This window comes from Oncorhynchus masou, chromosome 15 (assembly GCF_036934945.1).
Source record: "Oncorhynchus masou masou isolate Uvic2021 chromosome 15, UVic_Omas_1.1, whole genome shotgun sequence".
NCBI classification, from domain to species: Eukaryota; Metazoa; Chordata; class Actinopteri; order Salmoniformes; family Salmonidae; genus Oncorhynchus; species Oncorhynchus masou.
Window position 1 is genome coordinate 17,149,943 of NC_088226.1, and position 15,738 is coordinate 17,165,680.

Sequence of the window (15,738 nt, forward strand, 5' to 3'; positions counted from 1 at the left end):
TTCAATGCAACCTGTTGAACTTTGACCCTAAGTGTCTAATCTGGTCTAATCTACAGTAGGTGTGAATTACTTCAGTTCTGAGACACTGGGTGTGTGGATGTCATGTACACACACAAGTGCACTAAAACATGCTATGCTCCTTTTTGTGTACATAGGAATGCCCTTTGTATAGCTGACATCAGACACGTTTAAAGATGCAGGTGCAGTGTGGGTAATAGGGTTTTGGGGAGGGGGAGGGGGGTGTTCTATGGTCCATCTTGACAATCAGGGTCCTTGTTAAATTGTTCTGTATGAGTATTTATCTACAGGCGAGGACTCTGGGATTAGTGGGATATGGACTCATCCAAGTGTGATTGCGGGTTGGCCTGCTCCAAGTGTGATTGTGGGTTGGCCTGCTCCAAGTGTGATTGTGGGTTGGCCTGCTCCAAGTGTGATTGTGGGTTGGCCTGCTCCAAGTGTGATTGCGGGTTGGCCTGCTCCAAGTGTGATTGCGGGTTGGCCTGCTCCAAGTGTGATTGCGGGTTGGCCTGCTCCAAGTGTGATTGTGGGTTCAAGACGTCATTATAAATACACACAGATGTGACGTGTTTCTTTTACGTTACCTTGGTGTTTACAGAAACAATGTTAGAAGCCAGTTCAAGGTTACAAGGTAATACACAAGAAAGAAACAATGACTCGCACTAAGTCAAACTGTTGTTACTTGACTGAAGCAGTCAGAAAGGTTTTGTGAAACCCCACCTGTTCTTAGTCTGTATATTGGCTCTGTCGCTCTGAGCTACTGGTGATCTTTGAGTAGAGGCATCATAGCTCTGTGCTCTTTCTTTGTGTGTGGGTGTGGGTGGTTTCGTGCGTGTATGTGTGCGTGGACTTCAAGTCTTGTTTCATTGTGGAGAACTGATAAACTATCAACAGATCCTCCTTTCCACCAATTCTAATCCAGTTCTCTTTTTAACATGCAATGTGTTCTTAGTCTTTTACTGTGCTATGTAAACCAAGAAACCCCGAATGTTGACTTTTTAATGTGACATGTATAAAGTGCCATAGTAAAACCAGATGAACCAAGTGCTACATTGTGTACGTTTTGTTATCGTCAAATCCTACCCGTTTTGAGTTGGACTAAATTTCCATTTTGAGTTGGGTTAGGGTTCTAACCTTACCCCCGATGTGTCAGATGTGTTGCATAGCAGCTGTACAAACCGAGTGTGAATCAGCTCACATGTTGAACTGAGAGACCAGAGATGAGAGACCAGTAGCAACAGAAGTTTTGGGAGTGCTGACATGCATTCTGCATTCTAAACCATATTTATTACACATTTCCATTTGACATAGGAGTTGAAAATAAATGAAGTCACAGCATCCTGGGGAGGATGGAAATCAAGAAGCTAAAGTCCTAAAGACCTTGTATGTGTAAAACCTGGAGCTAATATCATTGTCACTGGTTCTTCTGACCACAAACCAGTCCATGAATTCAGTGTGAAAACTGGGCAAAATGGGGGTACGGTTTGGATAGCATGTCCCAGCATCAGTCCTTATACGGGGCCCTGAATCCTCCAAAGATGATTGGTGCCATTCTTGTCTTGTTCCAGGAGGGTCCAAAAGTTGGAGACTCTCAAGACAAAAACAGCTAAGATGACGATTGGTGTAACGTGAGAGTAGACAAAAGATTGACAACAGCCAGAATTCTAAAGTGGCCTCGTCAGAAGACTCCTTTCAGGAGAGCCAGTCCCATCCCCATACGGTCGTTACCAAAAGAATGACCTCAGATAGCACATATGCACACTTACACACACATAAACAGACAGTATATCATACGCCACAAACATGCACGTACGCCACAAACATACAGTATATACAAATATGCTCAAAAATCACGTTTCATCAGCATCTTATCTTGACAATGTCTTGGACAAATCTTCCTGTTACTTCAAGTTTTACTCCTGTCCACTGAGAGTATTGATGCATACTACAATATGAATGTGGTTGTGTGTTACTGGCTTGTGGTTATGAGTGTTTGAAAAAAACTGAATTCTGTGATTATATTCTTTGTAAAAAATACATAAATGCCAATTTCTGTAATTATATTCTTTCTATAATAACTCAGACCATGGTTAGGTTTTCATAGTGTGTGATTTGCTAGAATGTACTGTTTGTGTGTATGGTCAAAAGCTATGGGAAAAGTGCGACTTTGTCAATGCATTGAATGTGTGTAGAAGTCACAAACTCAGCAAAAAAAGAAACGGCCCTTTTTCATGGACCCCGTCTTTCAAAGATAATTCGTAAAAATCCAAATAACTTCACAGATCTTCATTGTAAAGGGTTTAAACACCGCTTACAGACAGTAGGCAATTAAGGTCACAGTTATGAAAACTTAGGACACTAAAGAGGCCTTTCTACTGACTCTAAAAAGACACCAAAAGAAAGATGCCCAGGGTTTCTGCTCATCTGCGTGAACGTGCCTTAGGCATGCTGCAAGGAGGCATGAGGACTGTAGATGTGGCCAGGGCAATAAATTGCAATGTCCGTACTGTGAGACGCCTGAGACAGTCCTCGCAGTGGCAGGCCACGTGTAACAACAACTGCCCGAGTTACACCAGGAATGCACAATCCCTCCATTAGTGCTCAGACTGTCCGCAATATGCTGAGAGAGGCTGGAGTGAGGGCTTGTAGGCCTGTTATAAGGCAAGTCCTCACCAGACGTCACCGGCAACAACGTTGCCTATGGGCACAAACCCACCATTGCTGGACCAAACAGGACTGGCAAAAAGTGACGAGTCGCGGTTTTGTCTCACCAGGGGTGATGGTCGGATTCGCGTTTATCTTCGAAGGAATGAGAGTTACACCGAGGCCTGTACTCTGGAGCAAGATCGATTTGGAGGTGGAGGGTCCGTCATGGTCTGGGGTGGTGTGTCACAGCAACATCGGACTGAGCTTGTTGTCATTGCGGACAATCTCAATGCTGTGTGTTACAGGGAAGAGATCCTCCTCCCTCATGTGGTGCTCATCCTGACATGATGGCTTGTGGGACTGACAATGCCACCAGCCATACTGCTCGTTCTGTGCGTGATTTCCTGCAAGACAGGAATGTCAGTGTTCTGCCATAGCCAGCGAAGAGCCCGGATCTCAATCCCATTGAGCATGCCTGGGACCTGTTGGATTGGAGGGTGAAGGCTAGGGCCATTCCCCCCAAACATGTCTGGAAACTTGCAGGTGCCTTGGTGGAAGAGTGGAGTAACATCTCACAGCAAGAACTGGCAAATCTGGTGCAGTCCATGAGGAGGAGATGAACTGCAGTACTTAATGCAGCTGCTGGCCACGCCAGATACTGACTGTTACTTTTGATTTTGACCCCCCCTTTGTTCAGGGACACATTATTAAATTTATGTTAGTCACATGTCTGTGGAACTTGTTCAGTTTGTGTCTCAGTTGTTGAATCTTATGTTCATTCAAATATTTACATATGTTAATTAAGTTTGCTGAAAATAAACGCAGTTGACAGTGAGAGGATGTTTATTTTTTTGCTGAGTTTATAACACATACTCAATTCCAGTAACAAATTATTAGTCTGATTTTTTTCCACAAGGGAGGATAACCTTGATGACTGACAAAGAACAACACGTGTTTCATAGCCAGGAAGAATGAGACAACTGAACCCCAATATGGGCGGGACCTATCATGTTGTGTCAACCACTGATTGATTGGTCCAAAACAGTTCTTAAGCTTTTTCACCTCTGGACCCAAATTAGAAATTGACAGTCCTGCCGTGACCCAATTGTCCTCCAACTACCCAAATTAAGAATAAATAGTGTGTGACTGTAGATGTATTCTCATAACTCGCGACCTACCTCTCACATGCCCACTTTGGGCTTCCGATCTTGGTCTAAAATAAATCCATTTGACAAGAAGAGCATGGTGCTTTCATTCTGTTATTATTCATGTGTCAGTGATAGACAACACACTGTCGCCCATCGCAGGGTTCAAAGACTCACATCCAAACCAGAGGTACAGTACGAAAGTCTATGAGCAAATTCCAACTTTTTGCACAAAACTCCACTTAGCATCAATGCTATCATGATAATGTGGGAGTTGGAGATGTGCACCAACACCAGTTTCTAGTCAGGAGTATTTCTGTGGTGATTTAGCGCCATCTGGTGGTTATGTCTAGCTTGTGTTTAGCTTGCGTAGCTCCTGTTCCTTTTTGCGCTGCTTCTCTTTCTGGCGTTCCAGTTTGTCCAGGGCCTTGCGCTCCTTTTCCGCTGCTGCGTGAATGTCTTTGATCCGCCTTTTCAGTGCACTGCGGTCCGTGGAACTGTTCACTCCCAAACCCTGATAATAAAATATAATAAAATATCAAATCATATGTTATTTGTCACATGTGCCGAATACAAAAGGTGTAGACTTTACCATCAAATGCTTACTTACGAGACCTTTCCCAACAATGCAGAGTTAACATTGAAAAATATTTTGTTAATTAAAAAAAGGTAGAACGAGGATTGGAACACCTTATATTTACATTGTTATTCTATTGTGTTACTTAAGTGTATTTAGTCAATATTTTCTTAACTCGATTTTTCTTAACTGCATTGTTGGTTAATACGGGTTTGTAAGTAAGCATTTCACGGTAAGGTCTGCACCTGTTTTCTTCGGTGCATGTGACAAATACAGTTGAAGTCGGAAGTTTACATACACTTAGGTTGGAGTCATTCAAATTCGTTTTTCAACCACTCCACAAATGTATTGTTGACAAACTATAGTTTTGGCAAGTCGGTTGGGACATCTACTGTACATGACACAAGTAATCTTTCCAACAATTGTTACCAGACAGATCATTTCACTTATAATTCAACTGTATCACAATTCCAGTGGGTCAGAAGTTTACATACATTAAATTGACTGTGCCCTTAAAACAGCTTGGAAAATTCCAGAAAATGATGCCAAGGCTTTAGAAGCTTCTGATATTTGACATCATTTGAGTCAATTGGAGGTGTACCTGTGGATGTACTTCAAAGCCTACCTTCAAAGTCAGTGCCTCTTTGCTTGACATCATTGGAAAAAATGACATCATACAAAAATTGTAGTCTCCACAAGTCTGGTTTATCCTTGGGAGCAATTTTCAAACGCCTGAAGGTACCACGTTCATCTGTACAAACAATAGTACGCAAGTATAAACACCATGGGACCACGCAGACGTCATACCGTTTAGGAAGGAGACTCGTTCTGTCTCCTCGAGATGAACGTACTTTGGTGCGAAAAGTGCAAATCAATCCCAGAACAACAGCAAATGACCTTGTGAAGATGCTGGAGGAAACAGGTACAAAAGTATCTATATCCACAGTAAAACAAGTCCTATATCGACATAACCTGAAAGGCCGCTCAGCAAGGAAGAAGCCACTACTCCAAAACCGGCATTAAAAAGCCAGACTACGGTTTGCAACTGCACATGGGGACAAAGATTGTACTTTTTGGAGAAATGTCCTCTGGTCTGATGAAACAAAAACAGAACTGTTTAGCCATAATGACCGTCGTTATGTTTGGAGGAAAAAGGTGGAGGTGTCACGCCCTGACCTTAGAGCTTTTTATGTCTCTATTTTGGTTTGGTCAGGGTGTGATTTGGGTGGTATTCTATGTTCCTTTCTCTATGTTTTTGTATTTCTTTGTTTTGGCCGTGTGTGGTTCTCAATCAGGGGCAGCTGTCTATCGTTGTCTCTGATTGGGAACCATACTTAGGTAGCTTTTTCCCACAGGGTTTTTGTGGGTAGTTCATTTCTGTTTAGTGTTTTGCACCATTCAGGACTGTTTCGGCGATTCCCTTTGTTATTTTGTTATTAGTGTTCAGTTTTAATAAAGTAAGCATGAGCATGTACCAGGCTGTGCTTTGGTCCAATGATTCCTCATCTTCCCGACGACGAATACCGTTACAGGAGGCTTGCAAGCAGAAGAACTCCATCCCAGCAGTGAAGCAAGAGGGTGGCATCATCATGTTGTGGGGGTGCTTTGCTGCAGGAGGGACTGGTGCACTTCACAAAATAGATGGCATCATGAGGGAGGAAAATTATGTGGATATATTGAAGCAACATCTCAAGACATCAGTCAGGAAGTTAAAGCTAGGTCGAAAATGGGTCTTCCAAATGAACAATGACCCCAAGCATACTTCCAAAGTTGTAGCAAAATGGCTTAAGGACAACAAAGTCAACGTATTGGAGTGGCCATCACAAAGCCCTGACCTCAATCCCATAGTAAATTGATGGGCAGAACTGAAAAAGCATATGCGAGCAAGGAGGCCTACAAACCTGACTCAATTACACCAGCTCTGTCAGGAGGAATGGGCCAAAATTCACCCAACTTATTGTGGGACGCTTGTGGAAGGCTACCTGAAACGTTTGACCCAAGTTAAACAATTTAAAGGCAATGCTACCAAATACTAATTGAGTGTATGTAAACTTCTGACCCACTGGAAATGTGATGAAAGAAATAATTCTCTCTACTATTATTCTGACATTTCACATTCTTAAAATAAAATGCTGATCCTAACTGACCATTAAAGCAATGCATTTTTAAGGATTAAATGTCAGGAATTGTGAAAAACTGAGTTTAAATGTATTTGGCTAAGGTGTATGTAAATTTGACATACACCATTGCCAAATATATTTAGACTCAGTTTTTCACAATTCCTGACACATAATCCTCGTAAAAATTTCTCTTAGGTGAGTTAGGATCAGTATGCTTGGGGTCATTGTCCATTTGGAAGATCCATTTGCGACCAAGCTTTAACTTCCTGACTGACTATTTTGTGAAGTGCACCAGTCCCTCCTGCAGCAAAGCACCCCCACAACATGATGCTTCACGATTGGGATGGTGTTGTTCGGCTTGCAAGCCTCCCCCTTTTTCTGCAAACATAACGATGGTCATTATGGCCAAACAGTTCTATTTTTGTTTCATCAGACCAAATCAAATCAAATCAAATTTTATTTGTCACATACACATGGTTAGCAGATGTTAATGCGAGTGTAGCGAAATGCTTGTGCTTCCAGTTCCGACAATGCAGTAATAACCAACAAGTAATCTAACTAACAATTCCAAAACTAATATCTTATACACAGTGTAAGGGGATAAAGAATATGTACATAAAGATATGAATGAGTGATGGTGCAGAGCAGCATAGGCAAGATACAGTAGATGGCATCGAGTACAGTATATACATATGAGATGAGTATGTAAACAAAGTGGCATAGTTAAAGTGGCTAGTGATACATGTATTACATAAGGATGCAGTAGATGATAGAGTACAGTATATACGTATACATATGAGATGAATAATGTAGGGTATGTAAACATGATATTAGGTAGCATTGTTTAAAGTGGCTAGTGATATATTTTACATCCTTTCCTATCAATTCCCATTATTGAAGTGGCTGGAGTTGAGTCAGTGTGTTGGCAGCAGACACTCAATGTTAGTGGTTGCTGTTTAACTGTCTGATGGCCTTGAGATAGAAGCTGTTTTTCAGTCTCTCGGTCCCAGCTTTGATGCACCTGTACTGACCTCGCCTTCTGGATGATAGCGGGGTGAACAGGCAGTGGCTCGGGTGGGTGTTGTCCTTGATGATCTTTATGGCCTTCCTGTAACATCGGGTGGTGTAGGTGTCCTGGAGGGCAGGTAGTTTGCCCCCAGTGATACGTTGTGCAGACCTCACTACCCTCTGGAGAGCCTTACGGTTGTGGGCGGAGCAGTTGCCGTACCAGGCGGTGATACAGCCCGCCAGGATGCTCTCGATTGTGCATCTGTAGAAGTTTGTGAGTGTTTTTGGTGACAAGCCGAATTTCTTCAGACTCCTGAGGTTGAAGAGGCGCTGCTGCGCCTTCTTCACGATGCTGTCTGTGTGAGTGGACCAATTTAGTTTGTCTGTGATGTGTATGCTGAGGAACTTAACACTTACTACCCTCTCCACTACTGTTCCATCGATGTGGATAGGGGGGTGTTCCCTCTGCTGTTTCCTGAAGTCCACAATCATCTCCTTAGTTTTGTTGACGTTGAGTGTGAGGTTATTGTCCTGACACCACACTCCGAGGGCCCTCACCTTCTCCCTGTAGGCCGTCTCGTCGTTGTTGGTAATCAAGCCTACCACTGTTGTGTCGTCCGCAAACTTGATGATTGAGTTGAAGGCGTGCGTTGCCGCGCAGTCGTGGGTGAACAGAGAGTACAGGAGAGGGCTCAGAACGCACCCTTGTGGGGCCCCAGTGTTGAGGATCAGTGGGGTGGAGATGTTGTTGCCTACCCTCACCACCTGGGGGTGGCCCGTCAGGAAGTCCAGTACCCAGTTGCACAGGGTGGGGTCGAGACCCAGGGTTGGAGTGGGTCTAGGGTGTCAGGTAGGGTGGAGGTGATATGGTCCTTGACTAGTCTCTCAAAGCACTTCATGATGACGGAAGTGAGTGCTACGGGGCGGTAGTCGTTTAGCACAGTTACCTTAGCTTTCTTGGGAACAGGAACAATGGTGGCCCTCTTGAAGCATGTGGGAACAGCAGACTGGTATACGGATTGATTGAATATGTCCGTAAACACACCAGCCAGCTGGTCTGCGCATGCTCTGATGGCGCGGCTGGGGATGCCGTCTGGGCCTGCAGCCTTGCGAGGGTTAACACGTTTAAATGTTTTACTCACCTCGGCTGCAGTGAAGGAGAGACCGCATGTTTCCGTTGCAGGCCGTGTCAGTGGCACTGTATTGTCCTCAAAGCGGGCAAAAAGTTATTTAGTCTGCCTGGGAGCAAGACATCCTGGTCCATGACTGGGCTGGATTTCTTCTTGTAGTCCGTGATTGACTGTAGACCCTGCCACATACCTCGTGTCTGAGCCGTTGAATTGAGATTCTACTTTGTCTCTATACTGACGCTTAGCTTGTTTGATAGCCTTACGGAGGGAATAGCTGCACTGTTTGTATTCAGTCATGTTACCAGTCACCTTGCTCTGATTAAAAGCAGTGGTTTGCGCTTTCAGTTTCACGCGAATGCTGCCATCAATCCACGGTTTCTGGTTAGGGAATGTTTTAATCGTTGCTATGGGAATGACATCTTCAACGCACGTTCTAATGAACTCGCACACCGAATCAGCGTATTCGTCAATGTTGTTGCCTGACGCAATATGAAGCATGTCCCAGTCCACGTGATGGAAGCAGTCTTGGAGTGTGGAATCAGCTTGGTCGGACCAGCGTTGGACAGACCTCAGCGTGGGAGCTTCTTGTTTTAGTTTTTGTCTGTAGGCAGGGATCAGCAAAATGGAGTCGTGGTCAGCTTTTCCGAAAGGGGGGCGGGGCAGGGCTTTATATGCATCGCGGAAGTTAGAATAACAGTGATCCAAGGTTTTGCCAGCCCTGGTGGCGCAATCGATATGCTGATACATTTTAGGGAGTCTTGTTTTCAGATTAGCCTTGTTAAAATCCCCAGCAACAATGAATGCAGCCTCAGGATGTGTGGATTCCAGTTTGCAAAGAGTCAAATAAAGTTCGTTCAGAGCCATCGATGTGTCTGCTTGGGGGAATATATACGGCTGTGATTATAATCGAAGAGAATTCTCTTGGTAGATAATGCGGTCTACATTTGATTGTGAGGAATTCTAAATCAGGTGAACAGAAGGATTTGAGTTCCTGTATGTTTCTGTGATCACACCACGTCTCGTTAGCCATAAGGCATACGCCCCCACCACTCTTCTTACCAGAAAGGTGTTTGTTTCTGTCGGCGCGATGTGTGGAGAAACCCGCTGGCTGCACCGCATCCGAGAGCGTCTCTCCAGTGAGCCATGTTTCCGTGAAGCAAAGAACGTTACAGTCTCTGATGTCCCTCTGGAATGCTACCCTTGCTCGGATTTCATCAACCTTGTTGTCAAGAGACTGGACATTGGCGAGAAGAATGCTAGGAAGTGGGGCACGATGTGCCCGTCTCCGTAGTCTGACCAGAAGACCGCCTCTTTTACTAAGTCGTTTTTTTCGGTCGCCGGCTGGGATCCATTCCGTTGTTCTGGTTGAAAGGCAGAACACAGGATCCGCTTCGCGAAAGTCATATTCTTGGTCGTACTGATGGTGAGTTGACGCTGATCTTATATTCAGTAGTTCTTCTCGACTGTATGTAATGAAACCTAAGATGACCTGGGGTACTAATGTAAGAAATAACACGTAAAAAAAAAAAAAAAAACTGCATAGTTTCCTAGGAACGCGAATCGAGGCGGCCATCTCTGTCGGCGCCGGAATTACCAGAGGACATTTCTCCAAAAAGTACAATCTTTGTCCCCATGTGCAGTTGCAAACCATAGTCTGGCTTTTTAATGCCGGTTTTGGAGCAGTGGCTTCTTCCTTGCTGAGCTGCCTTTTATGTCATGTAGATATAGGACTCGTTTTACTGTGGATATAGATAATTTTGTACCTGTTTCCTCCAGCATCTTCACATGGTACTTCGCTGTTGTTCTGGGATTGATTTGCACTTTTCGCACCAAAATACGTTCATCTCGATGAGACAGAACGTGTCTCCTTCCTGAGGGGTATGACGGCTGCGTGGTCCCATGGTGTTTATACTTGCGTACTATTGTTTGTACAGATGAACGTGATACCTTCAGGCGTTTGGAAATTGCTCCCGAGGAAGAATCAGACCTGTGGAGTTCTACAAAAAACATTCTGAGGTCTTGGCTGATTTATTTAGATTTTCCCATGATGTCAAGCAAAGAGGCACAGAGTTTGAAGGTAGGCCTTGAAATACATCCACAGGTACACCTCCAATTGACTCAAATGATGCCAATTAGCCTATCAGAACTTCTAAAGCCATGACATCATTTTCTGGAATTTTCCAAGCTGTTTAAAGGCACAGTCAACTTAGTGTTTGTAAACTTCTGACCCACTGGAATTCTGATACAGTGAATTATAAGTGGAATTTCCTGTCTGTAAACAATTGCTGGAAAAATGACTTGTGTCATGCACAGTAGATGTCCTAACCGACTTGCCAAAACTATAGTTTGTTAACAAGAAATTTGTGGAGTGGTTGAAAAACGAGTTTTAATGACTCCAACCTAAGTGTATGTAAACTTCTGACTTCAACTGTATACTTTTATTCAGGTATGACAATTGGGTACTTTTTCCACCACTGCAAATAGGTTGTGGTAAAAGTGGCTAGGCAATCAGGATAGACAAACAGAGTAGCAGCAGCATATGAAGAGTGTGAAAGAGTGAGTGCGAGTGCGCGTGCGCGCGTGCGTGAGTGAGTGAGTGAGTGTGTGAGTGTGTGTGTGTGTGTGTGTGTGTGTGTGTGTGTCTGTGTCTGTGTGTGTGCGCCACAGGAGGTGGTGGCACCTTAATTGGGTAGGACGAGCAAGTGGCAATGGCTGGAGCAGAAAAGGTGGAATGGCATCAAATACGTCAAACAGATAGTTTGATGCCGTTCCAGACATTATTTGTCTTTGGCTTCAAGTCCCAAGTAATGTAAACAAAGTTAGAAAAACGGACACACAACCCTTGATGTGTTGTTTGGGGTTAAATCAAATAAAAATCCAATCAAATTTTATTCGTCACATGCGCCCAATACAACAGGTGTAGAACTTACAGTGAAATGCTTATTTACAAGGCCCTGACCAACAATGCAGTTAAAAAACGAAAATGGAAAAACAATAGGAAATAAAAGTAACAAGTAATTAAAGAGCAGCAGTAAAATAATAATAGCAAGACTATACACAGGGGGGTACCGGTACAGAGTCAGTGTGCGGGGGGCGCCGGTTATTTATTTACATTTTTTTATTTAACTAGGCAAGTCAGTTAAGAACAAATTCTTATTTACATGACGGTCTCAGAACAGTGGGTTAACTGCCTTGTTCAGGCTCCTTAAAACGTCTTGAGTGTAGGGGGCAGGATTTTCGTTTTTGGATAAAAAACGTACGCATTTGAAACTGCCTTTTTCTCAGGCCCAGAAACTAGAATATGCATATAATTGTCAGATTAGGATAGAAAACACTCTAAATTTTCCAAAACTGTCAAAATATTGTCTGTGAGTATAACAAACTGATATTACAGGCGAAAACCTGGGGAAAATCAAACCAGGAAGTGCTGTTTTTCCTGAAAGCTCTCTGTTCCATTGGATGCCTTGCCTCCATTTAAAGGGATATAAACCAGATTCATTTTCCTATGGTTTCCTTAAGGTGTCACCAGTCTTTAGACATAGTTTCAGCCTTTTATTTTGAAAACCGAGCGAGAAAGATAACATCGCGTCAGTGGATAGCTGGGTGTTCGCAGAGTTTTGCTTGCGCAACAGAGTGGGGCAGCCATTGTCTCTCCCTCTCCTATTGAAAAAGTGACAGTCCCGGTTGATATATTATTGATTATATATTTTAAAAACAACCTGAGGATTGATTATAAAAAACGTTTGAAATGTTTCTGTGGACATTACGGATACTATTTGGAATTTTCCTCTGCGATGTCGTGACCACTCGAGCCTGTGGATTTCTGAACATAATGCGCCAAACAAATGGAGGTATTTTGGATATAAAAATAATCTTTATGGAACAAAAGGAACATTTATTGTGTAACTGGGAGTCTCGTGAGTGCAAACATCCGAAGAGCATCAAAGGTAAGCGATTTAATCTGTTGCTTTTCTGACTTTCGTGACCAATCTACTTGGCTGCTCGTGTTTGTAATATTTTGTCTACTGAGAGAGATGTTCTTACATAAGCGCTTGTTATGCTTTCGCCGAAAAGCTGTATTGAAATCTGACACGCCAGGTGGATTAACAACAAACTAAGCTGTGTTTTGCTATATTACACTTGTGATTTCATGAAAATCAAATATTTTTAGTAATTTAATTTCAATTTGGCGAGCTGCAATTCAGCGGGTGTTGATAAAAATGATCCCGCTAAAGGGATGGGTGCATCAAGAAGTTAAAAGCAGCAGCTCTAGCCTTCAGCTTAGTGCCGATGTTGCCTGTAATCCATGGCTTCTGGTTGGGGTATGTACGTACTGTCACTGCTGGGACAACATCATCAATGCACTTATTGATGAAGCCAATGACTGATGTGGTGTACTCCAAATCAAATCCAATCCAATTTTATTGGTCACATACACATGGTTAGCAGATGTTAATGAGAATGTAGCGAAATGCTTGTGCTTCTAGTTCCGGCCGTGCAGTAGATCTAATAAGTAGTCTAACAATTTCACAACAACTACCTTATACACACAAGTGTAAAGGAATGATTAAGAATATGTACATGTAAATATATGGATGAGTGATCGCCAAACGGCATAGGCAAGATGCAGTAGATGGTATAGAGTACAGTATATACATATGAGATGAGTAATGTAGGGTATGTATACATTGTTTAAAGTGACCAGTGATACATTTATTATATACATTTTTTATTATTAAAGTGGCTAGAGATTTGAGTCAGTATGTTGGCAGCAGCCACTCAATGTTAGTGATGGCTGTTAAACAGTTTGATGGCCTGTCTTTCAGTGCCTCGGTCCCAGCTTTGATGCACCTGTACTGACCTCACAGGCAGTGGCTCGGGTGGTTGTTGTCCTGGATGATCTTTTTTGGCCTTCCTGTGACATCGGGTGGTGTAGGTGTCCTGGAGGGCAGGTAGTTTGCCCCCGGTGATGTGTTGTGCAGACTTCACTACCCTCTGGAGAGCCTTACGGTTGTGGGCGGAGCAGTTGCCATACCAGGCGGTGATACAGCCCGACAGGATGCTCTCGATTGTGCATCTCTAAAAGTTTGTGAGTGTTTTTGGTGACAAGCCACATTTCCTCAGCCTCCTGAGGTTGAAGAGGCGCGTTGCACCAACTTCTTCACCACGCTGTCTGTTTGGGTGGACCATTTCAGTTTGTCTGTGATGTGTGCGCCGAGGAACATAAAACTTTCCACCTTCTCCACTACTGTCCCTTCGATGTGGATGGGGGGTGCTCCCTCTGCTGTTTCCTGAAGTCCACGATCATCTCCTTTGTTTTGTTGACGTTGAGTGTGAGGTTATTTTCCTGATACCACACTCGAGTGTCGAGGGCCATCACCTCCTCCCTGTAGGCGGTCTCGTTGTTGTTGGTAATCAAGCCTACCACTGTAGTGTCGTCTGCAAACTTGATGATTGAGTTGGAGGCGTGCATGGCTACACAGTCATGGGTGAACAGGGAGTACAGGAGATGGCTGAGAACGCACCCTTGTGGGGCCCCAGTGTTGAAGATCAGCGGGGTGAGATGTTGTTTCCTGCCCTCACCACCCGGGGCGGCCCGTCAGAAAGTCCAGGACCCAGTTGCACAGGGCGGGGTCAAGACCCAGGCTCTCGAGCTTAATGACGTTTGGAGGGCACTATGGTGTTAAATGATGAGCTGTAATCGATGAACAGCAGGAACAGGAATCCCGGAACATATTCCAGTCTGTGCTACCAAAACAGTCCTGTAGCTTAGCATCTGCATCATCTTTCCACTTTTTTATTGAGCAAGTCACTAGTGCTTCCTGCTTTAATTTTTGCTTGTGATCACAAATCAGGAGGATAGAATTTTGGTCAGATTTGCCAAATAGAGGGTGAGGGAGAGCTTGGTATGTATCTCTGTGTGTGAGTAAAGGTGGTCCAGAGTTTTTTCCCTCTGGTTGCACATTTACCATGCTGATAGAAATTTGATAATTTTTTCTGCATTAAAGTCCCCGGCTAATAGGAGCGTTGCCTCTGGGTGAGTGTTTTCCTGTTTGCTTATGGCAGTATACAGCTCATTGAGTACGGTCTTAGTGCCAGCATCGGTCTGTGGTGGTATGCTACGAAAAATACAGATGAAAACTCTCTAGGTAGATAGTGTGGTCCACAGCTTATCATGACATACTCTACCTCAGGAGAGGAAAACCTTGAGACTTCCTTAGATAAAAAAATCAAAATCAAATGTACTTATATATAGCCCTTTGTACATCAGCTGATATCTCAAAGTGCTGTACAGAAACCCAGCCTAAAACCCCAAACAGCAAGCAATGCAGGTGTAGAAGCAAGCAATATTTACAAAATTACACAGTCTGCCGCCCCTTGTCTTACCAGACGACCCTGTTCTATCCTGCTGATACATTGTATAACCAGCCAACTGTACAGTATGTTGATAATGTTGTCGGTCAGCCACGACTCCGTGAAGAATAAGATATTACAGTTTTGAATGTCACGTTGGTAGTTTAATCTTCCGCGTCGGTCATCGATTTCTTTTCTCCAAAAATTGCATGTTTGCTAGCAGAATAGAAGGAAGTGGGGGTTTATTGGATCACCTACGAATTCTCAGAAGGCAGCCCACTCTCTGGCCCCTTTTTTTCCGCCTTCTCTTCACGCATATGACGGGGATCTGGGCCTGTTCACGGGAAAGCAGTATATCATTCACATCGGGCTCGTCAGTCTTGTTAAAGGTAAAAAAGGATTCAGCCAGTCCGTGGTGAGTATTCACAGTTCTGATGTCCAGAAGTTATTTTCGGTCATAAGAGATGGTAGCAGCAACATTATGCACAAAACAAGTTAAACAATAAGTTACAAACAACGCAAAGAAACAAACAAAAAAACACAATTGGTTAGGAATAGCTAACACGTCAGCCTTGTACTCTGGCACCATCTAGGACTTAGGTACTTACAGTGAATAAAAATATAAATGCAACATGTACAACACGTGTCATCAGCTGAAATAAAATATCCCAGAAATCTTCTGTGTGCACTAAAACATTATTTCTCAAATTTGTTGACATCCCTGTTAGTGAGCATTTCTC

General features: G+C 43.5%; 1 protein-coding gene across 1 annotated transcript in view; it reads right to left on the minus strand.

Moving 5' to 3' along the window:
* Positions 1-1,279: 1,279 nt before the first annotated feature.
* The window catches only part of LOC135555777 (sterile alpha motif domain-containing protein 14-like), a 55,165-nt gene continuing 40,706 nt past the window's right edge, over positions 1,280-15,738 (minus strand). Inside the window, exon 10 of the mRNA XM_064988502.1 lies at positions 1,280-4,323. Within this exon, the coding sequence (XP_064844574.1) occupies positions 4,159-4,323 (165 nt within the window). The 3' untranslated portion in view covers positions 1,280-4,158. The remainder of the gene's footprint in view (positions 4,324-15,738) is intronic.